General features: G+C 43.2%; 1 protein-coding gene across 2 annotated transcripts in view; it reads right to left on the reverse strand.

Annotated features, from left to right (window-relative positions):
- Positions 1-6,767: 6,767 nt before the first annotated feature.
- The window catches only part of PPP2CB (protein phosphatase 2 catalytic subunit beta), a 41,462-nt gene continuing 21,576 nt past the window's right edge, over positions 6,768-26,653 (reverse strand). For both annotated transcript variants that reach the window (XM_049772393.1, XM_049772392.1), the window contains 6 exons: positions 21,477-21,686; positions 19,495-19,668; positions 17,255-17,344; positions 14,678-14,839; positions 14,249-14,367; positions 6,768-7,476 (listed from right to left, as the gene is read on the reverse strand). In XM_049772393.1, coding sequence (XP_049628350.1) covers positions 7,404-7,476; positions 14,249-14,367; positions 14,678-14,839; positions 17,255-17,344; positions 19,495-19,668; positions 21,477-21,686 — 828 coding nt within the window. In that variant the 3' untranslated portion in view covers positions 6,768-7,403. The remainder of the gene's footprint in view (positions 7,477-14,248; positions 14,368-14,677; positions 14,840-17,254; positions 17,345-19,494; positions 19,669-21,476; positions 21,687-26,653) is intronic.

The raw sequence follows: 26,653 nt of genomic DNA on the forward strand, positions 1-26,653 counted from the left end.
GATTGGCTGCTTGCAAGGCAAACGCTGCTGTGCTATTTCTCTGGGCCTGTTACCAGACTTTTTTAACCCATTCTTGTTCTTTTAAAAAATTGCTTTAGGGGCCGGGAAGGTGGCGCTAGAGGTTAGGTGTCAGCCTTGCACGCGCTAGCGTAGGACGGACCGTGGTTCGATCCCCCGGCGTCCCATATAGTCCCCCCAAGCCAGGGACAATTTCTGAGCGCATAGCCAGGAGTAACCCCTGAGCATCAAATGGGTGCGGCCCAAAAACCAAAAAAAATTTCATGACTTCATCTCTCCTGACAGCTGCGTAATCGGAATCTATTATGCTGAGTGAAATAAGTCAGAGAGAGAGAAAAACGCAGAATTGTCTCACTCATCTATGGGTTTTAAGAAAAATGAAAGACATTCTTGCAATAATAATTTTCAGACACAAAAGAGAAAAGAGCTGGAAGTTCCAGCTCACCTCAGGAAGCTCACCACAAAGAGTGATGAGTTTAGTTAGAGAAATAACTACATTTTGAACTGTCCTAATAATGAGAATGTATGAGGGAAATGGAGAGGGAAACTTGGGACATTGGTGATGAGAATGTTGCACTGGTGATGGGTGGTGTTCTTTACATGACTGAAACCAAAACACAATCATGTATGTAATCAAGGTGTTTAAATAAAAAAAAAAAGAAAAAAAATTGCTTTAATTAAGCACCATGGTTAAAAAATAGTTCATTGTTGCACTTTAGTCATACAATGTATCCATCTTCACCAGTGTACCCTTCTATGTCTTTTTTTTTTTTTTTTTTGGTTTTTGGGCCAACCCCTGTGACGCTCAGGGGTTACTCCTGGCTATGCGCTCAGAAGTCGCTCCTGGCTTGGGGGACCATATGGGACGCCGGGGGATCAAACTGCGGTCCGTCCTAGGCAGTCCGTCCTAGGCTAGCGCTGGCAAGGCAGGCACCTTACCTCTACCGCTACCATGCCGGCCCCCTTCTATGTCTTCTGTCTTCTATGTCTTTCTCCCACCCTCCAGTTTCTAGGGCAAGGCAAAAAAAATTTTTTTTTGGGGGGGTCACACCCGGCGGTGCTCAGGGGTTACTTCTGGCTGTGTGCTCAGAAATAGCTCCTGTCAGGCACGGGGGACCATATGGGACACCGGGATTCGAACCAACCACCTTTGGTCCTGGATCGGCTGCTTGCAAGGCAAACACCGCTGTGCTCTCTCTCCGGGCCAGCAATTTTTTTTTTCCCGGGCCACACCCATTTGATGCTGGGGGATCGAACTGTGGTCCTTTTGCAAGGCAGACACCTTACCTCTAGCGCCACCTTGCCGGCCCCAGGGCAAGGCAATTTGCTTCTCTCTCTCTGCTCTTTTCTTTTTGACACTGGATTGCACTATTGTTAATGGAAGGGTGTCTTGCATGCCACTTTTCAGCACTGAGTTCTTGTCCAGAGCGACCAGTTCCAAATATCACTGTCCTATTAGATCCTTCTCTGCCCTAACTGCACTCACCTCTCTGTGGCAAGCTTCTTACCCTGACCCACCCTATTATCAACTGTCTCTGGATAGTACTATATATTTTTTTCTTTTGGTTTTGGGGCCACACCCTGTGATGCTCAGGGGTTACTCCTGACTCTATGCTCAGAAATCGGTCCTGGAGGGGTCGGAGAGATAGCATGGAGGTAAGGCGTTTGCCTTTCATGCAGAATGTCGGTGGTTCGAATCCTGGCATCCCATATGGTCCCCTGACCCTGCCAGGAGCGATTTCTGAGCATATAGCCAGGAGTAACCCCTAAGCAGTGCCGGGTGTGACCCAAAAACCAAAAACAAAAAAAAAAAAAAAGGAAAAAAAAATCGGTCCTGGTTTGGGGGATCATATGGGACATTGGAGGATCAAACCATGGTCCGTCCTAGGTTAGCACATGCAAGGCAAATGCCCTACCACTTGCGTCATTGCTCTGGCACCTCTTATAATTCTTTTTATATAATTTTTTTTGCGGTCACATCCGGCAGTGCTCAGGGGTTACTCCTGGCTCCATACTCAGAAGTTGCTCCTGGCAGGCACGGGGGACCATATGGGACTCCGGGATTTGAACCTATGACCTTCTGCATGAAAGGCAAATGCCTTACCTTTATGCTCTCTTTCCGGCCCTTCTTTTTATATAATTAACCCCTGGCACTAAGAGAAAGAAGTGCCTCAATTTGGCATTTGCCTTGCATGCAGCTGGCTTGAGTTCAATCCCCTAAATCCCACATGGCTTCCTGAGTTTTGCCAGGATTGAGCCCTCAGCAAGCAACAACCACAAAAAACTATCAGTTGCATGTACAGCTACAGGACTGAAAACAAAGATGCTTAATTGTTTCCTTGGTTACAAAAGCATTTCTTCCAAATTTGCAAAATGAGCTATAGGTGCTTTAATTCTTAGGCTCTTGGCTAACAACACTACTATTGGGGCTGGGGCTACAATACAGCAGTTAGGATGGTTGTTTTGCACATGGCCAACATGGGTTCTCCATATGGTCCCCAATGTCCCACCAGAAGTTATCTGAGTATAAGATGACATCCAGCTATTGACCCAAAACAAAGGTGTTTCCCCATCTTCCTGTTTCCTGTAAGTCTCTCCTTTGATTTGTAAAAGCCCACCTGGATCACTCTACCCTGCCCCACCCTAGTGGATTTTGTTCTGGGATAATAAAGAAATATTAGAAGAAAAATACTAAAGAAAGATAAGGTCAGTTCTGGCTTTTGCTGAGGCAGAGACATCGAGGTGAAAAACAGACTGGCTTCATGGCTTTCCTGAATGGCTTGGCTTATTCTTTCTTCACCATTATCCTGCTTCTTCATACCAATTCACCTAAGGGTTTAGAAAGAGCAGAGAGCCAGGAATAAACCCTGAGCACTACCAGTTAAACCCGCTATCACCCAAAAATATATAGGATTTGGGAGATGGCTCACATCTTTTTTTTTTTTTTTTTGGTTTTTGGGCCACACCCGGTAATGCTCAGGGGTTACTCCTGGCTATGTGCTCAGAAGTTGCTCCTGGCTTGGGGGACCATATGGGACACCGGGGGATCGAACCGCGGTCCATCCAAGGATAGCGCAGGCAAGGCAGGCACCTTACCTTTAGCGCCACCGCCCGGCCCCGGCTCACATCTTTTTTCCTGATTTTTTTTTGGCTTTTGGGTCACACCTGGCAGCACTCAGGGGTTACTCCTGGCTCTGCGCTCAGAAATCACTCCTGGCAGGCTTGGGAGACCATATGGGATGCCGGGATTCGAACCACCATCCTTCTGCATGCAAGGCAAATGCCTTACCTCCATGCTATCTCTCTGGCCCCTTTTTCCTGATTTTTTAAAATTAATATCTTTATTTAAACACCTTAATTACAAACATGATTGTGGTTGGATTTCAGTCATGTAAATAACATTCCCCTTTACCATCACCAATGTTCCAAATCTCCCTCCTCCTCACCCCCCTCCCAGTACTCTAGACAGGCTTTCTACTTCCCTCATTCATTCACATTATTATGATAGTTCTCAAAGTAGTTATTTCTCTAACTGCACTCATCACTCTTTGTGGTGAGCTTCATGTTGTGAACTGGAACTTCCAGCCCTCCTCTCGTCTCTGAAAATTATTGCAAGAATGTCTTTTCTTTTTCTTAAAACCCATAGATGAGTGACATTATTCTGTGTCTATCTCTCTCCTTCTGACTCATTTCACTCAGCATAATAGATTCCATGTGCATCCATGTATAGGAAAATTTCATGACTTCATCTCTCCTGACGGCTGCATAATATTCCATTGTGTATATGTACTACAGTTTCCTTAGATGGCTCACAGCTTAAGTATACACTTGTATGTGTAATCTCAAGTTCTCAGGTTTGTATCATCTTCTGCTCCTTGCCTTGGTGGTCCCTGAGCATTGAATCCCACCCACATGTCAGACTAAGCTCATGTTCTTTTAGAACATTCTGCTAGTATGAACTGATGCTAAAGAGAATTTTGGATAGGGTAGGGGGTCTCAAACTCCGTACATTTTGTGGCCCTGCCCTAGAGGAATCTTTTTTTTTTTAGCTGTTTGGGTCAACCCCCCAGTGTTCAAGGCTTACTACTGACTTTGCCCTCAAGGATCACCCCAACTTTGCCTCCTGCGGCCCCCAGGTAAATTGAGTTTGAGACCCCTGGGATAGGGATTGTCTTTCTGAGGGACATTTAACAAATGTGACATTCCCCTTTAATGGGATGGGAGGGCCACTTTTTTTTTTAAATGCTTATAACTTTTTAATAGGAAACTTCCAATTAGTCTCTTCAAATATATATATGTATTTGGGGGGGGGTTGTTTTTAGGTCACACCTGGCAGTGGTCAGGGTTTACTCCTGGCTCTTTGCTCAAAGATCACTCCTGGCAGGCTTGGGGGACCATATGAAATGCCAGAAATCGAACCATCGTCCTTCCTGAACCGAACACATGCAAAGCAAACACCCTACCACTGTGCTATCTCTCTGGCCCCCAATCTCTTATTTATTTTTTTGGTTTTTGGGCCACACCCAGCGGTGCTCAGGGGTTACTCCTGGCTGTCTGCTCAGAAATAGCTCCTGGCAGGCTCGGGGGACCATATGGGACACCGGGATTCGAACCAACCACCTTTGGTCCTGGATCGGCTGCTTGCAAGGCAAACGCCGCTGTGCTATCTCTCCGGGCCCCCAATCTTTTTTTTTTTTTGGGCCACACCTGGTGACGCTCAAGGGTTACTCCTGGCTATGCACTCAGAAGTCGCTCTTGGCTATGGGGACCATGTGGGACACTGGGGGATCGAACCGCGGTCCATCTAAGGCTAGCGCAGGCAAGGCAGGCATCTTACCTCTAGCGCCACCGCCCGGCCCCTAATCTCTTATTTTTAACATGCCTTTCATTTTAGACTTTTTTGTTTCATTCTTTAAATTTATTCAAATTTATACTGTGAAGCCTGGACAGAAAGGACTCCATTTTGTCAACCTAAAGTTAATTTTCTTCTTTTTTGTTTCTGGGTCATACCCAGAGGCGCTCAGAAATCACTCCTGGCAGGCACGGGAGGGGGACGGACGGACCGTATGGGATGCCGGGATTAGAACCACTGTCCGTCCTGGATCGGCTACGTGCAAGGCAAACGCCCTACCGCTGTGCTATCTCTGTGGCCCAACCTAAAGTTCACTTTCTATTTAAGGCTAACAAGGCTAAGTTCCATGTAAGGGCTAAGTGTCTACCCCAACAATAATGATGTTGACCCCAAGGCCCTATAAACCACAATATACTACCCTAGATATTGAGCCATAAAAGGATATAATGAAACACCAATCAACTTAAAGGTCAAGACTTCCTGCTTCTAGCCCTATGTAACTTGGCTTGTAACCCCTGGGTTGGATCGCCTCCTGTGGGTAGTTTGTAGCTTGTTTGTAGATGGGATATAGCTTTGTTTTGCTTTATCATTACTTTTTTTTTTTTTTTTTTTGGTTTTTGGGTCACAACTGGCAGCACTCAGGGGTTACTCCTGGCTCTAGGCTCAGAAATCACTCCTGGCAGGCTCGGGGGACCATATGAGATGCTGGGATTTGAACCACACTCCGTGTGCATGCAAGGCAAACACCTTACCTCCATGCTATCTCTCCGGCCCGTTTTGCTTTATTTTAATTGTGTGGTCTCATCTTTCTTTTCTTTTTTTCTTTTTTTTTTTTTTGTGGTTTTTGGGTCACACCCGGCAGTGCTCAGGGGCTACTCCTGGCTCCATGCTCAGAAATTGCTCCCGGCAGGCACGGGGGACCATATTGGACACCGGGATTCGAACCAACCACCTTTGGTCCTGGATCGGCTACTTGCAAGGCAAACACCGCTGTGCCATCTCTCCGGGCCCTCATCTTTCGACTCTGAACCCTAACAAAGACATGACAGGATATAAGGTCTTTTCCTTTGCTGGAGCCCAGGAGAAATACTAATGGTTCTCCCAGTGGTGGTTGAGAGCCAGGGCTACATACAGGATCAAACATAGGTAACAGCTCCCAGGCTACAGATCTTGAGGCCTATGTGCTCTCTGTCTGAGTCTACAAGGAATAAAAAAATTTCCTTTTTGTTTTGAGTCCATACTAGAGAGTTTTCAGGGTCTACTCTCAGCTCCATGTTTGGGGGTCACTTTTAGTGGTGCTAGGGGAATCTAAGCACCACTGAGTATGGTTCCCTCTCCACAAAGAATGAAAATCTTAACTATATTAATAAAAAGTACCTATGAAACATTTACAAACTGTTTTCTTTTGTACAAAGAACATTACAATGTAAACTGCTTATAGAGAGGGCTGGAGCGATATAGTAGAGCAGGTAGGGTGTTTTGTTTTGCATGTAGCCAACCTGAGTTTGGTTCCTGGAACACCATAAGGTGTTCACCATAAGTGATCCCTGAACAGTGTTAGTGTTACACTTAGCCATAAGTACTGCAAGGTATGGCACCAAAACAAAAATAAATTATGTGTCAGAAGACAACAGATTTTACTGTTTCAAAATATTCAAACTCTGGGGCTGGAGAGATAGCACAGCAGTAAGGCATTTGCCTTAGATACAGAAGGGCAGTGGTTCGAATCCCAGCATCCCATATGGTCCCCCGAGCCTGCCAGGAGCGATTTCTGAGTGTAGAGCTAGGAGTAACCCTTGAGCGCTGCTGGGTGTGACCCCAAAAAAATCCAAAAACCAAACCAAAACAAAAAAACCCCAAAATATTCAAACTCAAGACACACCAGAGAAAATCGGTATTTTTGTTTAAAATGGAAGGTTTATTTGCTCAGTACACCAAGTAGGATACAACAAGCACTATCATGACAAATATACAGAAATAGGCAGATCAAAAAAAAAACAGTAATTTAGTTAAGAATGAAGGAAAATCTCTTTAAATGTTATGACAACATACTCCCAAGAAGAATATTCTCTTCAGTTAATTATAATTTCAATAAAATAAAGGGTAATGAATTAAACGGAAGTCAGCTTGTGAGTTTTCCTTAAAAATAAAATCCCAACTCTATCAATCCATGCTAGTTAGACACTATCAACTAAAATTTCCAAGTGAGTTCAAGAGGAGATGAAGTAGGAGGAGTTGGTTACCTTTTTTGCTGGAATAGTCCAAAGGAAAATGGTTATTACAAATACAGCAGGCAAACTGTTAAGACGGACTGATCTAGAACACAGGGACTAATTTCAGTCTCAAGATGTGCTAAATGCTCATCCATTAGTATGGCACATTTTGGTCCATGATGTAGTCTGATGCTAACATAGATCCCAATTTGTTACAGAACACGTTACTTTTTTTCTTTTTCGTTTTACTTTTTAAATATATGTATTTTAAAAAGCCCAATATACTTCCACATATAAAGGCAGACTTTCCCAAGAAGAATTTACAGGAAGTAGTCTGGGGTACGTCTGGTAACATGAGGCTCTCCACGGCGAGGTGCTGGGTCAAACTGAAGGCTAGAAATAGGCAAAAGAGCAAAGAGTCAAAGACGGCAAGCAGGAATCTATCAAGTGGAAAGCTATGTAATGATTAAAAAAAATTGGGGGGGGGGGGAACCACACCCGGTGACACTCAGGGGTTACTCCTGGCTATGAGCTCAGAAATTGCTCCTGGCTTGGAGAACCATATGGGATGCCGGGGATGCTGCGGTCCAGCTGTCAGTCCCTAGGTTAGTGCGTGCAAGGCAAACACCCTACCCCTTGCAACTCTGCTCTGGCCCCTATATAATGATTTTTATTTTGTTTTGTTTTGTTTTTTGGCCACACCAGTTTGGTGCTCAGGGGTTACTCCTGGCTAAGTGCTCAGAAATTGCCCTTGGCTTGGCTAGCACTCGCAAGGCAGACCCCTTACCTCTAGCGCCACCTCGCTGGCTATATAATGATTTTTAAAGGGCTGTATTAATTTCAGGTAACCTTGAGATTTTGGTGCTCAGAGAGCCTCAACTGCCTTTTACTGGGGTTGGGGGCTGGTGATAATGCGTGGTGCTAGAGAACACACCTTGGGCCTACCACCCACAAATCATGTGCCTGCTGTGTTTTCTTCCTTTTTTTTTTTTTTTTTGAAATTACAAGTATTTATAAATTTATAGATTATAGACTTTATCATCTACATTCCCATCTAAGTACCACTTTCACTGTAGCCTAGAAGTTTTGGCACAATGTGTTCTTCTTTTCATTCACCTAAGTATTTTCTAATTTTCCTTGTGATTTCTTTTCTGGCCCACAGGTTATTAATTCTCATAATATATTAATTCTTTTTTTTTTTTTTTGGTTTTTGGGCCACAGCCGGCAGTGCTCAGGGGTTACTCCTGGCTGTCTGCTCAGAAATAGCTCCTGGCAGGCACGGCGGACCATATGGGACACCGGGATTCGAACCAACCACCTTTGGTCCTGGATTGGCTGCTTGCAAGGCAAACGCCGCATCTTGCCGCTGTGCTATCTCTCCGGGCCCTTTTTTTTTTTTTTTTTTTTTTTTTGGTTTTTGGGCCACACCCGGTGACGCTCAGGGGTTACTCCTGGCTATGCGCTCAGAAGTCGCTCCTGGCTTGGGGGACCATATGGGACGCCGGGGGATCGAACCGCGGTCCGTCTCCTAAGCTAGCGCAGGTAAGGCAGGCACCTTACCTCCAGCGCCACCGCCCGGCCCCATATATTAATTCTTATACTTATTTTCCAATTTGCCTTCTGTGGTTTTTAATTTTATTCTACTTAATTTGGAAAATACTGACATTAATTTCCTTAAATTTATGGCACTTGGCCTATAGTTCTAGCTTATGCCAATACTGGAGAATGCTCCAGGTTTATTTGAGAGGACTATTCTAGGACTGGATGAAGTGTTCTACAGACAGTAGGTAAAAAGCTTATAGTAAGCTTTTAGTGTTTCTCAGATCTTGATTCCTTCATGCTCTTCTGCCTGATTCTATTGTCAAAAGTATAATAAAATCTCCAACCTATTATTATTCAAGAGTCTTCCTCAAATCTGCTCTTTTTTTGTTTGTTTTGTTTTGTTTTTGGGTCATACCTGGTGGCACTCAGGGGTTACTCCTGGTTCTGTGCTCAAAAATTGCTCCTGGCAGGCTCAGGGGATCACATGGGATGCCGGGATTCGAACCACCATCTGCCCTGGATAGGCTGCATGTAAAGCAAATGCCCTGCTGCTGTGCTCTCTCTGGCCCCAGATCTGTTCATTTTTGTTCCAGATGTCTTCATTGTTAAGTATATATGTTTAAAGTCTTTTTTTTGTGTGTGTTAAACTTTATTGATTGATTGATTGGTCTTTTTTGCCACACCCAGTGTTGCTCAGGGGTTACTCCTAGCCCTGGGCTCAGAAGTTACTCCTGGCAGGCTGGGAGACTATATGGGATGCCAAGAATCGAACCAGGTCCCTCCAGGTTGGCCACACGCACACATTCAAGGCAAACGGCCCACTGCTGTGCCATCTCTCTGGCCCCATGTTTAAAGTCTTTTTTTTTATTTATTTTTTTGGTTTTTGGGCCACACCCGGCGGTGCTCAGGGGTTACTCCTGGCAGGCACGGGGGACCATATGGGACACCGGGATTCGAACCAACCACCTTTGGTCCTGAATCAGCTGCTTGCAAGGCAAACGCCGCTGTGCTATCTCTCTGGGCCCTAAAGTCTTAATGTATCCTAAATATTTTTGTTTTTTGGGTCACACCCGGCAGCGCTCAGGGGTTCCTCCTGGCTTTACGCTCAGAAATCACTCCTGGCAGGCTCAGGGACCATATGGGATGCAGGGATTCGAACCATAGTCCTTCAGTGTCTAAGGCAAACGCCCTATCGCTGTGCTATCTCTCCAGCCCCGTATCCTAAATATTTAAACTCTACAATGGGGCCAGAGATAGCACAGAGCCAGGAATAATTCCTGAGCACTGCTGAGTGTGACTAAACAACCAATCAGTCAATAATAATAATAAAAAAAAAACTATAAATATTGGGGCCAGAGAGATAGCATAGAGGTAAGGCGTTTGCCTTTCATGCAGAAGATCATTGGTTCAAATCCCGGCGTCCCATATGGTCCCCGTGCCTGCCAGGAGCAATTTCTGAGCATGGAGCCAGGAGTAACCCCGAGCACTGCTGGGTGTGACCCAAAAACCACCAAAAAAAAAAAAAAACCCCAAAAACAAAAACTATAAATATTAGAAACATATTTTGAGAATATCAGGGGTAGGGAATAGGGAGCCCTTGGGTTTGGTAATTTCAAAGAATAAATTTACTAACAATTTTGCTGCTCAGGGATTATTGCTGGCTCTGAGCTCAGGGGTTACTTCTCATAGGGATCAGGGGGCCCCATTTTGGGTGCCATGGATTGAACCAGACTTGGACATATGCAAGTGCCATATCCACTATACTCTCTTTCTGGGCCCCACACTTGCTAATAATTAAAGTAACAAAAAATTTTTTGGACTCCTTTCATTATGAATATACTTATATCCAGTAACAATTTTTTCTTTTGAAATTATGTTTGCCATTAGAATATTCAACCAGGGCCTGGAGAGATAGCACAGCGGCATTTGCCTTGCAAGCAGCCAATCCAGGACCAAAGGTAAAGGTTGGTTCGAATCCCGGTGTCCCATATGGTCCCCCGTGCCTGGCAGGAGCTATTTCTGAGCAGACAGCCAGGAGTCACCTGAACACCACCGGGTGTGGCCCAAAAACCAAAAAACAAAAAAAAAAAAATAAGAATATTCAACCAGCACTCTTTGTGGTTGCTGTCTGTGTGGGCCTATCTTTTTCTACTATTTAACTTTTTTTTTTTTTTTTTGGTTTTTGGGCCACACCCGGTGACGCTCAGGGGTTACTCCTGGCTATGCGCTCAGAAGTCGCTCCTGGCTTGGGGGACCATATGGAACGCCGGGGGATCGAACCGCGGTCCGTCCTAGGTTAGCGCAGGCAAGGCAGGCACCTTACCTCCAGCGCCACCGCCCGGCCCTCTACTATTTAACTTTTAACCAATTTTTAGAAAAAATTTTATGTTTTGCTTTTGGGCCACATATCAGAGTTACTTCTGGCTCTTTACTAAAAAATTATTCCTGGTTGGGGCTGAAGCTATAGCACAGTGGTTGTGTTTGCCCTGTGACCAGCTGACACGGGACAAACCTGGGTTCAATTCCCAGCATCCCATATGATCCCCAAACCCGCCAGGAGCGATTTTTGAGGGCAGAGCCAGGAGTAAAGCCTGAGTCACCGGGTGTGGCCCAAAAAACAAACACAAACACAAACACTACCTTTCTCTTTCCAACAAACTGAATTTTTGCTGCACTGCTTAAACCTCACATTCACTATCTCAATATGACTAAATTTATAGTTGATATAATAACTATAGATATAAATTTATACATGGTTTTAAAAGTGTCTAAAATTTCCTTTGTTCTCACTAAATTGCTTTGTTTTTTATTAAAAGGATATTTAATAGTGTAACATTTAAATTCCAGGGGCCAGGATATAGCACAAAACCAAATGGAACCAAAACAAACAAAAATCCCACCCAACCAAACGATTTAAATTCCTTTAATCACTTCTAAATTTTACTAGTACTTGCTCTATAAATTACAATGTTTGATAACATTTTAATTTAATTATAGCTAACAATTTTAGTGTATGACAGACATGTACTCCTAAAACATAGTTTCTCCTTTTAATTTTTTTCATTTTTTACAAGAATCTGAACTTCTCATCTGAAAGAAGCTAAGGGGAAACTATTTACAGGTTATTTTGTTTTTGTTTTTGTGTCACAGCCAGCAGCACTCAGTGGTTATTCCTGGCTCTATACTCAGAAATCGCTCCTGGCAGGCTTGGGGGACCATATGGGATGCCGGGATTTGAACCAATACTTTCTGCAAGAATGGCAAACGCCTTACCTCCATGCTATCTCTCTGGCCCCATATAGGTTACTTTTATGCTTTTATTTTCTTTGGATTCAACTTTCCATCTGGTACCATTTCTAACTCCAGTAGAACACTCTCACCCACCCACATCGTTACAGTACTGTTACTGTCAAGATATACTATATTTCTTCTAAACCCAAATCTACCACAAATACAGGCATATTATTTTAAGCAACTATTTTTAAAACTGTTAAGATGTAACTGCACTGTGTTACTAGCCCATGTCTATGTGTGTTTTATTTACTTTCTGACATAATTTGTTTCATCTTAAACTCCCTCTGTTATTATTTTCTTTCTTTCTTTTATTTTTGCTTTCTGGGCCACATCCAGTGACGCTCAAGGATTACTCTGGTTATGCACTCAGAAATGGCTCCTGGCTTGGGGGGACCATATGGGATGTTGGGGGATCGAACAGCAGTTGGTCCCAGGTTAGCATGAGCAAGGCAGACACCCTGTTGCTTGTGCCACTGCTCTGGCCCCTCCCTCTGCTATTTCTTGTATGACAGTTCTGCTGGCATTGTTTTAGTTTTTATTCTGGAAGTATCTTTTTTTTTTTTTTTTTTTTGTGGTTTTTGGGTCACACCCGGCAGTGCTCAGGGGTTATTCCTGGCTCCAGGCTGGCAGGCACGGGGGACCATATGGGACGCCGGGATTCGAACCAATGACCTCCTGCATGAAAGGCAAATGCTTTACCCCCATGCTATCTCTCCGGCCCCCTGGAAGTATCTTTGCTTTGCATTCTTATTATTCTGGATATGGAAGATTCTTGATTGCTGTTACTTTTGTTTTTTGAACACTTGACAATGCTCAGGGACTATTCCTGGTTTAGTGCTGGGAGTTACTCTTAGTATTCAGATCAAATCCAGCTCTCCTGAATGAAAACCATATGTTCAGCCCACTGAGCAATCTCTCCAATGTTTTGCTTGTAAAATTGGGCTGGACACATAATACAGTGGTAAGGTGCTTGCCTTGTACATGGTCAACCCAAGTTCCATCCCAGCACTATGTATGGTTCTTTAAGCACTGCCAAGTGAACCATGAGCAGAGCCAGAAGTATGTTTTGGCCAGTGATGTCTAACCTTTTTGAGCCCACAAAACCAAAGAACTTCCTTAAAAGTGACAGCACATCAATTAAGCTTTAATAGCAAGATTTTAGTATCAAAAAACTATGCGGCATGCGCTGCATATCTTTTTTTGTTTTGTTTTGTTTTGTTTTTGGGCCACACCCGGTGGTGCTCAGGGGTTCCTGGCTAATTGCTCAGAAATAGCTCCTGGCAGGCACGGGGGACCATATGGGATGCTGGGATTCGAACCAACCACCTTAGGTCCTGGATCGGCTGTTTGCAAGGCAAACACTGCTGTGCTATCTCTCCGGCCCTGTGCCGCATATCTTGATTGCGGACCTTCCCGCATGCCAGATGCAAGGCTTTCGTGCCATAGGTTCACCATCAGGGTTCTAGGCCATACTGGGGTGCTCTAACAAAAAAACCACTTGGTTGTTTTAAATTTTCAGTACACTGAATATGTGTGTTATCAGTGCTTTCCTATGAGACTCCAGGTAATTACCCTGTTTAGTTCCTTTTGTGTTAATTCACTTCCTTTCTCTTACTGCCTTCAAGACCTTTTGTGGGCTAGAGCGGTGGCGTGGAGTGGTAAGGTGTTTGCCTTGCCGGTGCTAGCCTAGCATCTTGTTGAGCTGATCCGCTGAGGAGCCTGGGAGTAAGGGGAGGGGAGAGTGCCCTGTGGCTCAAATCTTACAGGCTGCAGTCAGTGGCAAACTTTAGATGTTTCTTGCTCTTTTTTTTTTTAAATAACTTTTTGATCTTCCAGGGAGGAATAACTAAACTCCCTTCAGTCTTGTTTGTTTTGTTTATTTTGAGCTACACCTGGCGGTGCTCAGGGATTATTCCTGGCTCTACACTCAGCAATCGCCCCTGACTCAAAGGAACTCAAGTCCGTCCTGGGTCAGCCGTGTGCAAGGCAAATGCCTCACAGCTGTGCTACCACTCTGGCCCCATAAATATTAGTGTGTTTCTTTCTTTGCTATGTGTACAATAACTTAAAAATCAGTTTAAAGTTCTAGTTAAGTGACTTTTGTTGGGAAGTAGGTTTGGAATGCTCCTATCCCTACCTATTCCAGCAGCACATATATTAAACTGAATAATCGACATTAATTTATTACTTTCAGCCCAGGGAGGGAACAACTGGAGTTCTGAGGTACAAGGCCTGGGGGTTCCATTTTGGGCACCACCAAAAAATCAACCAAATCCATGTCTTTCTAAAGTTGATCACATATCACACATACAATTGAGACATTACTTACAAGGAGTACTTGAGAGTATCATCTAGTTCCATGATAGCAGCTTGGTTTCCACATCGGTAACAGTAGTTGGGTGCGCTGAAAATGGTGACCACGTTTCGGTCATGACACCAATTATACCCCTGCAGCATTAAAATTTTTTTCAGTATTTCACACTCTAGCATGACTTTTAATGTGCATTATGTATTTCTGTTATTGTTTTGTCTTTGGCCACACCACGCAGTGCTCATGGGTCACTCCTGGCTCTTTGTTCAGAAATTACTCCTGGCAGGCCCAGAGAACCATATGGAATGCTGAGATTCAAATCTGAGTCTGTTCTGGGTTGGCTGCATGCAAGACAAATGTCCTACTGCCCCACATTGCCATTTAAAAACAAAAAAGGAAAGGAGAAAAAGGAAGGAAAGATCAATATCCTAGAGGAAAAGGACATACCTCCATTACAAGTTGGTGAGCACGAGAAACCAGTGTGAGACCGTTGGCATGGTTAAATGTTTCAGAAATGTCTTGTCCAAACGTGTAGCCAGCACCACGGGGTGAGATACCCCACCCTCCACGGTCATCTGGGTCTGACCATAATAGGTCACACATGGGGCCCTGGCCAAGAGAATTGAACACATGTCAGAAAATGTCACTAATTATTAGTGACCATTTGCTAATTCAACTTAACCATAAAATGACTTTATATTCTATTTTTTTTTTTTTTTTTTGGTTTTTGGGCCACACCCAGCGGTGCTCAGGGGTTACTCCTGGCTGTCTGCTCAGAAATAGCTCCTGGCAGGCACAGGGGACCATATGGGATACTGGGATTCGAACCAACCACCTTTGGTCCTGGATCGGCTGCTTTCAAGGGAAACACCACTGTGCTATCTCTCCGGGCCCTCTATTTTTATTTTACCATTAACTTCTAACTCCAAATCCACCCTAGAATGTCACATCTATTTTAATTTAAAAATTCTAAGAGAGAAGAAAAGAAAAATGTCTTAGAGATAGGCAGGGGAGAGGACAGGAGGTAAACTGGGACACTGATGGCAGAAAATGTGCACTGGTGAAGGGTGTTGTATATTTTATGACTGAAAATCATGAATTGTAACTGAAAAAGAAATGAAATCATACACATGCATATGAAGATTAAGACAATCAGTAATTATTTAAGCCCACTCTTGTGCTATTATCTAAATCTGTAGTACTGAACTTGCTTACAAGGTATATATTTAAATTTGTGAAATAAAAGAAGCTTGCCACAAAGAGCAAGGAAGTACTATTAGAATGATAGTTGGAATAGATCACTCTGGACAAGAACTGCGTACTGAAAGGAGTAGTAGTTTTGTGTCTTAACAAAACTGCAAAAAAAAAAAAAAAGGGGGGGGGGACGAGGAGAGGGATAAGGGAAGGGGAGAGGTGGTGGAGATGGGAAGGGAGAGGAAAAAGAGGACGAGAAAGAATATGTTAAAACTTATTTTAAAATTAAATTATGGTCCCCCGTGCCTGCCAGGAGCGATTTCTGAGTGAAGAGCCTGGAGTAACCTGAGTGCAGCCGGGTGTGACCCCAAAACCAAAATTATTAAATATTTATTTAAAATAAAAGCAATGAAAAAGATAAAGAAACTATATTTTCAGATATGACCTTCAGAATCCTGGGGCCGGGCGGTGGCGCTAAAGGTAAGGTGCCTGCCTTGCCTGCGCTAGCCTTGGACGAACCGAGGTTCGATCTCCCGGTGTCCCATATGGTCCCCCAAGCCAGGAGCAACTTCTGAGCACATAGCCAGGAGTAACCCCTGAGCATTACTGGGTGTGGCCCCAAAAAAAAAATCAGAATCCTCATAATAATCTAAGGAAATACATTTCTGAATCTTTTTCTAAAGCTCCCCATAAATGCTTTGACACAGCTCAAAATAGTTATTTGCTATCAATCATCAGGATACATCATGAGGAAGACGAGAGGAAAAGCTATGCATATTCTCTGTAAGTATTAGTTATATTCCAACATGTGGAAATGAAGAATTTGGCGAAAGAGTCAGTGCTTAACATGGACATTTTAGTGACTGATTCAGAGGAAAAAAGCTTCTAACAGAAATGGCTACAAAAGGAAATTTCTTTCTTTTTCTTCCTTCCTTCCTTCTTTTCTTTCTTCCTTCCTTCCTTCCTTCCTTCCTTCCTTCCTTCCTTCCTTCCTTCCTTCCTTCCTTCTTTCTTTCCCTCCTTCCCTCCTTCCCTCCCTCCCTCCCTCCCCTTTCTTCCTTCCTTCCTTCCTTCCTTCCTTCCTTCCTTCCTTCCTTCCTTCCTTCCTTCCTTCCTTCTTCTTCTTTCTTTCTTTCTTTCTTTCTTTCTTCTTTCTTTCTTTCTTTCTTTCTTTCTTTCTTTCTTTCTTTCTTTCTTTCTTTCTTTCTTTCTTTCTTTCGTGTTTTTTTGGGTCACAACCGGCAGTGCTCCGCGGTTATTCCTGGCTCCAGGCCCAGAAATTGCTCCTGGCAGGCACAGGGACCATATGGGGTGCCGGGATTCGAACCGATGACCTCCTGCATGAAAGGCAAACGGCTTACTTCCATGCTATCTCTCCGGCCCCCACAAAAGGAAATTTCTAATCAAAGGAATTAAGTGCTTTCAAGAAATACTAAAAAAATTTCTCATGTTTTTTTAAATTTTTTTGTAGTGTTTTCCTTGTAGTGTTTTATTTTTTAATTTTAAATTTAGGTCACATAATTATAATATTGAGTTTTTCGTTTGTTTGTTTCTGGGTCACACCTGGTGGTGCTCAGTAATTACTCCTGGCAGGCATGGGGGGGGGATGACGACGGATGGGACGGGGGACTATATGAGATGCCAGGATTCGAACCAACGTTGGTCCTAGGTCAGCTGCTTGCAAGGCAAACACCCTACCACTGTGCTATCTCTCTGGCCCCAATTATAATATTGTTAACTGTGATTTGATGTATAGTTACTGCAACTCCATCAACAAAATGCCAAAGATATTCCACCATTTTTTTTCTTTCATTTTAAACCTAAAATTACCTCGTGTGGAACTTCTTGTAATCGATCCAGGGCTCTTATATGATCCAGTGTATCAATGGATGGAGAGAGGCCACCATGGAGGCAGAAAATCTGTTTATAGAATTAAAATGCACATGTTTTATTAACTGCTAAAAGTTAATGATGAGTAAATAATGGTTTCAAACATTAACAGCAGAAAAATTATGAAATAAAATGTAAACGATGAAAAATATCAGAATCAACGTAACATTTCAATGTATTTCTTTCATCACTTTTCTTCAGCTTTTGTTGTTTATTTTTTGGCACACCTGATTGTGCTTAAGGGTTACTGCTGCCTCTGCACTCATGGCGGGCTTGGGGGATCATACTGGGTGTCATATAGGACTGAGCCCAGGGTGGCCGTGTGCAAGGCAAGCACCCTAGTCCCTGTACTAAGTCCTGCCAGGTGTGTGGCTCAATGCTCTCTGAAAATAATGCTCAGTAGCAGAACACTTCTTTCATGTGTTATATCTTTTTTTTTTTTTTTGGGTCACACCCGGCAGCGCTCAGGGGTTACTATATGGGATACCGGGATTCGAACCATCGTCCTTCTGCGTCTAACCGCTGTGCTATCTCTCCGGCCCCATGTGTTACATCTTGGCTTCAAGATATAATAGAAGAGAATGGCAGGACCAAATTTTTCCTACCAGTCACTGGAGAGAATCTATTATACCTGTGAAAATGCTGGAATGATATGGATTAAGAATTGTAAAGTAGGGGCCGGAGAGATAGCATGGAGGTAAGGCGTCTGCCTAGCATGCAGAAGGATGGTGGTTCGAATCCCAGCATCCCATATAGTCCCCGAGCCTGCCAAGAGTGATTTCTGAGCGTAGAACCAGGAGTAACCCCTGAACGCTGCAGGGTGTGACCCAAACAAAACAAAACAACAAAAAAAGAGAATTGTGAAGTAAAACAGTAAATTTATTTATTTACTGCTTTATGAGTCACACCTGGTGGTGTTCAGGGGTTATTCCTGGCTCAGCACTTAGGAATCACTTCTGGCAGCCTTAGAGGACTATTTTGGATATGGGGCATCCAAACCACATTGGCCATGTGCAAAGCATATGACTTACTTGTTCTATCACTTCAGCACTAGGAAATTTATTCTAATTCTTCTGAGCCTTTTGGAGTCTGTACTACTTTTTTTTCCCCTCTTTGGGTTTTTGAGCCACACTTAGCAGCATTTAAAAGTTATTTCTGGCTCTGTGCTCAGAAATCATTCCTGACAGGCTCAGGGGACCGATTATACAGATTGCTGGTGGTCGAACCTGGGTAGCTACATGCAAGGCAAATGCCCCTACTCGCTGTGATATCAATCTGGCCCCTGTATTTTTCTCTTTATAAGATGCACATAGTTTTTAGCTATTCTCCTTCCCTGCACTCAGGCTTCAGTTCCAGGTGGTATTCGCTCCGCTTCATAAAACACACGAGTGGGAGGAGTGGGTTGTGGGTGGGGGAGTGCATCTTATGGTACGAAAAATACAGTATTTTATCGGCGGGGGAGGGGGAAAGATTCTGCATTATAAAGGTACAATACACAGTATTCCTACTTGCAGTCAGCATGCAAATAGAAAAATTATTAAAAATAACCAGCAGACACTGTGCAGCAGTTAAAAAAAAAATAAGCATGCAGTAGTTTAGGGTTTGATCTTTTCACTGAATGGTCTCCTGAACACCCTGGATAGTTAATCTCAAAGCACTGCATTAAGATTGGTCCCTAAGCAATTGCTGGGTGTGGTCCAAACAAAAAATTTTTTGTTTACTATTATGCAATCAGGCTCTTAACCATTTGTCTATAATTTAAAAGATAATGGCATATTCTTTGGCACAAAGATTAATACACACATCTGACAACATGGATATTAACTGGTCTCATATGTGCATGTATCTCAGTTCAATTCTCTGTTCTGGAAACTTAGGAGAAAGAAAACATAAAAGGCTAAGGAGATTTAAAAAAAATACATGTTAAATATCGTAGAATACCGTTTGCTAATTTTCTTTTCTTTTCTTTTTTTTTTTTGGTTTTTGGGCCACACCTCGTAATGCTCAGGGGTTACTCCTGGCTATGTGCTCAGAAGTTGCTCCTGGCTTGGGGGACCATATGGGACACCGGGGGATCGAACCGTGGTCCGTCCAAATCTAGCGCAGGCAAGGCAGGCACCTTACCTTTAGCGCCACCGCCCGGCCCCCGCTAATTTTATTTCTTAAGCACGTGTACACACCTGTCCATCTACTAAAGCTGTAAGTGGCAGATAATCAAATAGGTCTGTAAAGTATTTCCAAACATTGGCATTTCCATACTTTCGGAGACATTCATCATAAAAACCATATACTTGGGTAATTTGTCGACTTTCATGGTTTCCTCTCAATATTGTAATGCGTTCCGGGTAGCGCACCTGGAAAAAAGAAAACAAAACATAATAGAAAAGATAGTTTTTGCTAGTTTAACCTCGCACCCATTTCCTTAAATTTAAGTTTCTTTTTTCTGATTGTAAGCTAAATGCTAATTTTTTGTTTTGTTTTGTTTTGGGGCTGTGCTCAGGGGTTACTCCTGGCTATCTGCTCAGAAATGGCTCCTGGCAGGCACGGGTGAACCAACCATCTTAGGTCCAGGGTCGGCTGCTTGCAAGGCAAACACCGCTGTGCTATCTCTCCGGCCCCTAAAAGCTAATTCTTTTTCTTTTTGGGGGCCACACCCGGTGGTGCTCAGGGGTTACTCCTGGCAGGCACGGGGGACCATATGGGACACCGGGATTCGAACCAACCACCTTTGGTCTTTGGATCGGCTGCTTGCAAGGCAAACACCGCTGTGCTAACTCTCAGGGCCCTAATTCTTTTTCAGTCAAAAAATTATCATTTATGGGGCCAGTGAGATACCACTGTGGGTAAGGTTGTTGTCCCTTTATGTGGCCAACTCAGATTCGATTCCCCTGTTCTGCCAGGAGATTCCTAAGCACAGAGGCAGGAATATACCCTGAATATTGCCAGATGTGACCCCTTACCTCCAAATCTCATTTATAAGCAAGTCCTATTGTTTCAAATATTTGAAGTTTTACAATCAGTCTTCATTGCTATTTATACCACCTTTAATAGAATTCATATTACTCTGTAGTTACATCACAATATAAAGCTGTAGCTTTGTCACAATAAAATTGTAAATGTCACAAGTCTTTTAAATCTTTCCCAAATTCTGTCACTTCTTAATGTTGAATGGATACAAAACTTCTGAAATCTGGACCCTGGACAAACTACTTGACACACACATTTTCCACTCTTTTCAACTTTCATTTCTTACTGGAAAGTTGTCTTGCCAAGAAAAAACACTCTTGCAAAATCTGAGAAAGATTTCAAATGTATTAACAGCTGCTTTTCCACAATAAAACAGACATGCCTTAATGGAATACTAATTAATAATATTTCTTATATGACGTATAAAAAAAGCATCAGATTATAAATAAAACAACCAAAAGTTTGCTAAAAAACCAAACTTGTTTTATACTTACAGATAACTATTATGTGTGCAATATCAAACTGCCAGTGCTTAGAGGTAAGTGACAGGGCTATAAAAATATAAAACATGACTTGGGGCAGGACTCAGAAGGCACTTACAGCATCCCATATGGTTCTTTGAACCTTCAGGATGATGCCTGAATGTAGTGCCCAGAGTAACCCCTCAGCACCCCTGGGAGTGGCCTCAAAACAAGCAAACAAAACAAGACTTTTGTTCTTAAAGAATTAATCTTGGGGCCGGTGTGGTGGCGCTAGAGGTAAGGTGCCTGCCTTGCCTGAGCTAGCCTAGGATGGACCGCGGTTCGATCCCCTGGTGTCCCATATGGTCCCCCAAGCCAGGAGCGACTTCTGAGCGCATAGCCAGGAGTAACCCCTGAGCGTCACCGGGTGTGGCCCAAAAACCAAAAACCAAAAAAAAAAAAAAAAAAAAAGAATTAATCTTGATAAAGTTAAATGCTTGTACAATGAGTGCTAGAGAGAAGCACAGGTGGTAAGTTGCTTGCCTTGCACAGGGCTGATCCAGTTCACTCCTCTGAGTCCTTTGTGGTCCTCTCCAGCACTGCCAGGAGTAGTCCTCAGTGCAAAGCCATGAATAGCAAACCCCTGAGCATTGCCAGTTGTGTCCCAAAACCCAAAATAAATACATAAAATACAATAAAAGCTTATAAAAAGAAAACAATTTTATTAAACATACCTTTAATGCCACAAGGAGTGTCACAGTCTCCACAGAATAATAACCTCTGTCTACATAGTCGCCCATGAATAGATAGTTTGTATCTGGTGATTTTCCACCAATTCTAAAGAGTTCCATAAGATCATGGAATTGACCGTGCACATCTCCACACACAGTAACAGGACAACGAACTTCTTGAACATTTGATTCTTTTGTTAAAATTTCTTTAGCCTATTAAGAAAAAACAGATATCTGCAATTAAAAAAAAATTCTATCACAAATTTAAAGACATCATTGGCTTGGGGCCCAGAGAGAATGTTCAATTGACTGAGCACATGCTTTGCATGTAGGAGGCCTGACTTGAATCTCTGCACTGTATGGTCCCCCAAGCACTGCTAGGAGTGACTGACCCCTGAGCACAACTGGTGTGTGACCCATAAATAGATTGAAAAAACAGGGCTGGAGCGGTGGTGCAGAGCGGTACAGTGCTTGCTTTGCCAGCGCTAGCCTAGGACAAACTGCGGTTCCTCCCCGGTGTACCATATGGCCCCCCGAGCCAGGAGTAACCCGAGTGTTACCGGGTGTGGCCCAAAACAAAACAAAGATTGAAAAAACACTTGAAATGTGATTTAAATTTTATAATACACAATAAGATACCATTTTATACCTTATTAGTATGGCTGAAGAGTCATATATACATATGTAGATAGAAAGTAATTGTGAGAATGTGGAGAAGTCTAAATGCCCACATATTGCTAATAGGTTGTAAAGGTATAGCTGCAACAGAAAACAGCCTAGAAGTTTTCCCAAAGAGTTAAAGAGAAACTTGGCAGTGGAGTATACACTTCTTATACATGAGGTTCAGGGTTTTTTTTTGGTTTGTTTTGGGTCCACACCCAGCAGTGCTCAGAGCTCTGAGCTTAAGGATCATTCCTGGTGGTGCTGCAGAACCATATGAGATGCCAGGGATGGAACCTGGGTCAGTTGTGTGCAAGGCAGACACCCTACCCACTATGGCTATCTCTCCGCCCCTGGGTTTGATCCCTGTACCCAAAATAAACAACAAAGTTAAAACAAAGAATTACTGTTTAATCTATCAATCCCATTCCTATAAATTTACTTAAAGGTAAGGAAAGTTTCTATTTACATGTTAATGGCAACATTATCTAAAATGGCCCAAAAATGTCCATTAGAGCCAGAGAGCTGGTACAGCGGGCAGGGCGCTTGCCCTGTATGTGGCTAACCTCGGCTCAATTCCCAGCACCCCTGTATGATTCCTTGAGCACTGCCAGGTGTGATTCCTGAGTGCAGAGCAGGAGTAAACTCCCTGAGCACTACTGGTTATCAAACAAGCAAACCAATGAAAAATGGAATGTCCAGTAACTAAAGTGACTAGGGCACATTCACTCAATAAAGAAATATTGACAATATACAACCTTTGGAAACACTAAAAAGACAGCATTACAAGTGGTCATATACTATATTCTTTCATTCACATGAGCTGTCATTAGGCAGTTATACTGAGCAGAAAGTAGATTTAAGGCTGGGGTAGAGGGGTTGTACTTTTGTGGCAGGGAATAAAAACATTATAATACTGTGGTGACACATAAACATAAGCATAAAGGGTTAAATAACAGAGTTGGTAGACTATGAATGAGTGAATTATAAGGCATAGGGATTATGCCAATAAAAGTATTTGAGGGGGTTGGGCCACACTTGGCAGCACTCAAGGTTTACTCCTGATGGGTTTGGAGGACCATATGGGATGCTGGGGATCAAACCCAGGTCAGCTACATGAAAGGCAAACATTCTATCTTGCTGTGCTATTGCTCTGGCCTCATTAAAGCTATTTTTTTTTTTTTTTTTTTTGGTTTTTGGGCCACACCCTGTGACGCTCAGGGGTTACTCCTGGCTATGCGCTCAGAAGTTGCTCCTGGCTTCTTGGGGGACCATATGGGACGCCGGGGGATCGAACCGCGGTCCGTCCTAGGCTAGCGCAGGCAAGGCAGGCACCTTACCTCCAGCGCCACCGCCCGGCCCCATTAAAGCTATTTTTAAATAATCCTATTCACACATTAAAACAAGTCAACAAGGTAGTCACAAGCCCTTCAAATTTTTATGAACACATTCTTGGGGCCAGAGAGTGGGTAAGATAATTTGCCTTAAATGTGGCGCATCCTCCCCTCAAACTTGACTAAAATAAACATTCTGTAACAATCTCATCCTTCAATTTGCTTATTCCAACTTTGCCACATTTAATAAGTTAATATTATATATATATATATTCATTAGGGGACCTTCAACTGAAGAAAATATGTGCATAGGGCTAGAAGAAGTACAGTGGTTAAAAAGCTTGCCCTGCAAATAACTGAGCCCGATCTGATCTCCGACACCTCATATATTCTGCCAGGTGTGACCCCATCCTCACACACATATAAAACAAATTTACTGAAGACATTTCATGTGTCTAGCAATTTAAGAGAAAATAGTCCAGAATCAGAAAGAACATTTAAAAAAACCTCTGCAGATCTATACAGAACAAGAATGAAAAAAAATTTCCTTTACATCAACTTCAATAAAGGTGTGGCAGGCCTTATATTTGGCACAATGTGGAAATTCTAGAAAGCTACTTTTATATTTCCAGATCCACAAAGGATTTAGAAGAGAAAACATAAAGCTGGAGGTTATGTTTCCAGGGGAAACAAAGATAAGCCGACAGAGGTGACAGTGGTGCAAGCTCATGCTGAAGCAAAGGAGCCAGAGAATGAGGACGTGGAACTTCCGGACGGTCAATTCTCTTACCTCTCCCAGGATTTGATAATCTAAAATTCTAAAGAACTTTAACAACCACAAAGTTGGGAGTTTCTCAGAGAATATTATAATTCCTGTTGTTGTATCACCTTAACACAGACTTTATGCCATTAGTAGATAAGAAATAGTATCATGCTTTTGTTGTTTTTTGTGTAGCACAGAAAGTTTGAGTCATACTCTATGTTCAGGAGCCAGTGTTGCTGGGGATCAAATCCAATCAGGTACATAAAAGGCAAGCACATACCTCTTAGCTCTTAGGTCACATTAAAATTTTTTGTTTTAGGGGGGCTGGAGCGGTGGCGTTAGAGGTAAGGCGTCTGCCTTGCAAGTGCTAGCCTAGGACAGACCACGGTTTGATTCTCCGGTATCCCATAACGGTTCCCTCAAGCCAGGAGTGATTTCTGAACTCATAGCCAGGTGTAAACCTCTGAGCGTCAATGGTGTTGGCCAAAAAAAACAAAATAAATAAATACACTTTTTTGCTAAGGGGGTTAGAGAGATAGCACAGCTGTAGGGTGTTTGCCTTGCATGCAGCCGACCCAGGATGGACCTGGGTTGGATTCCTGGCATCCCATATGGTCCTGAGCCTGCCAGGAGTGATTTCTGAGCGCAGAGCCAGGAGTAACCCCTGAACGCCACCAGGTGTGGGTCCCCCCCAAAAAATGTTTAGGGGCAAGGGAGAGAGTATAGCAAGTGATGAGCACTTGGCTGACCTGTATTTGATACCCTGCATCCCCTATGGTTCCCGGAGTCTGCCCTGAGTACTGATCGGGCTTATGTAACATGGTTAACAAAATGTTATTAGGTAATATTTTTTGAAAAGCTCTGAGAAATTGTTACAAAATATTAGAGAATATAAAACTAAATTTAGATATTTGTTAAACTGTTTACATAGAAGGGCAGTGACTTTTATACCAAGTAACTAATATGGGAAACTTTTTTTTTGCTTTCTGAGAACTGTGCAGGGCTTCAAGGCCACTCCTGACAGAGGTGACAGAGAGTGTGGGACTCATGCTGAACAGGGCAGAGCTTGGGGCCACCAAAGTACACTATGGGGTTCTGTAGTGGTTCCAAAGATAAAACCTTGCACATGCAAAGATGGATTCCAGACAGTTGAGCAATCTCCTGAATGCCAACCTAGGTATAATTTCAAAATATCAATATGTATGGGCTCTATGTATTGCAGTGCTGAAGAGACAGGATTTCATACCTGTGAGGCACATGCTCTGCCCCACAATTCTGACAGAAGTCCCTCAATCACCAGGTATACAGATTTCCCTGGCAGTACATCACCAGAACCATCAGTCTATCCAAAGTGTGGGACCCCCTGTCATCTTGGGCACTGCTTGAGAAAACCCACCTCCAAGGCATCTATTCAATTAACAGAGATCGGGCCTGGAGAGATAGCACAGTGGCGTTTGCCTTGCAAGCAGCCGATCCAGGACCAAAGGTGGTTGGTTCGAATCCCGGTGTCCCACATGGTCACCCATGCCTGCCAGGAGCTATTTCTGAGCAGACAGCCAGGAGTAACCCCTGAGCACTGCCGGGTGTGGCCCAAAAACAAAAAACAAAACAAAACAAAACAAAAAACAAGTAACAGAGATCAATACGTAATGCAGCAGTTCAAGTATAACATGGGAGGGGGCATTTTCAGAGCTAAAGGGTTTATTTTACTAAGATTGTTTTTAAGAAATTAATATTTTGGAAGTTCAGTTTTGCCAATATAGTAAATATCAGCATTATGACTCAGAGTTCTTGGTAGAAATAAGGTGCAGTGGAGGACACACCTTCTAGGTGGAAGGTCCCAGGCTTGATCCCCAGCACTCCCAGCACCTCCTCTCTCCTGTACCTCTACCAAATGACTGCTAGTAGTAGGCCCCACAACGAAGAAAAGTTCTTTGTAATGCTTAGGTTTTAAGACTATAAATGGGTCACAAGACAAAAAAGCTTGAAAATCCCTCTTACTGCACCTGTTTGACCTACATGAAGTACATGAAGACAGACAGGATAAGCAGGTTTGTATTTAAAATTCTATACAGAAATGTACCCTATTCACTTCAGCTTGTTTTTGGTGAGTAGTAGTGTCTCATATTGTGTCAAATGCTAATACTAAAATATATAAAACAGTCACAATGGAAGAATGTACATACACTCCAGGAATCATAAGACTAGACTATGTCTTGAATCATTTATGCCAACTGGCTGCACCTAGCTCAGACACTTCTTTTAACTTAAAAGAATATGGGGCCGGGAAGGTGGCGCTAGAGGTAAGGTGTCTGCCTTGCAAGCGCTAGCGTAGGACGGACCGAGGTTTGATCCCCCGGTGTCCCATATGGTCCCCCAAGCCAGGGGCTGAGCACATAGCCAGGAGTAACCCCTGAGCGTCA

Source organism: Suncus etruscus, chromosome 4 (assembly GCF_024139225.1).
Source record: "Suncus etruscus isolate mSunEtr1 chromosome 4, mSunEtr1.pri.cur, whole genome shotgun sequence".
Classification (NCBI taxonomy): Eukaryota; Metazoa; Chordata; class Mammalia; order Eulipotyphla; family Soricidae; genus Suncus; species Suncus etruscus.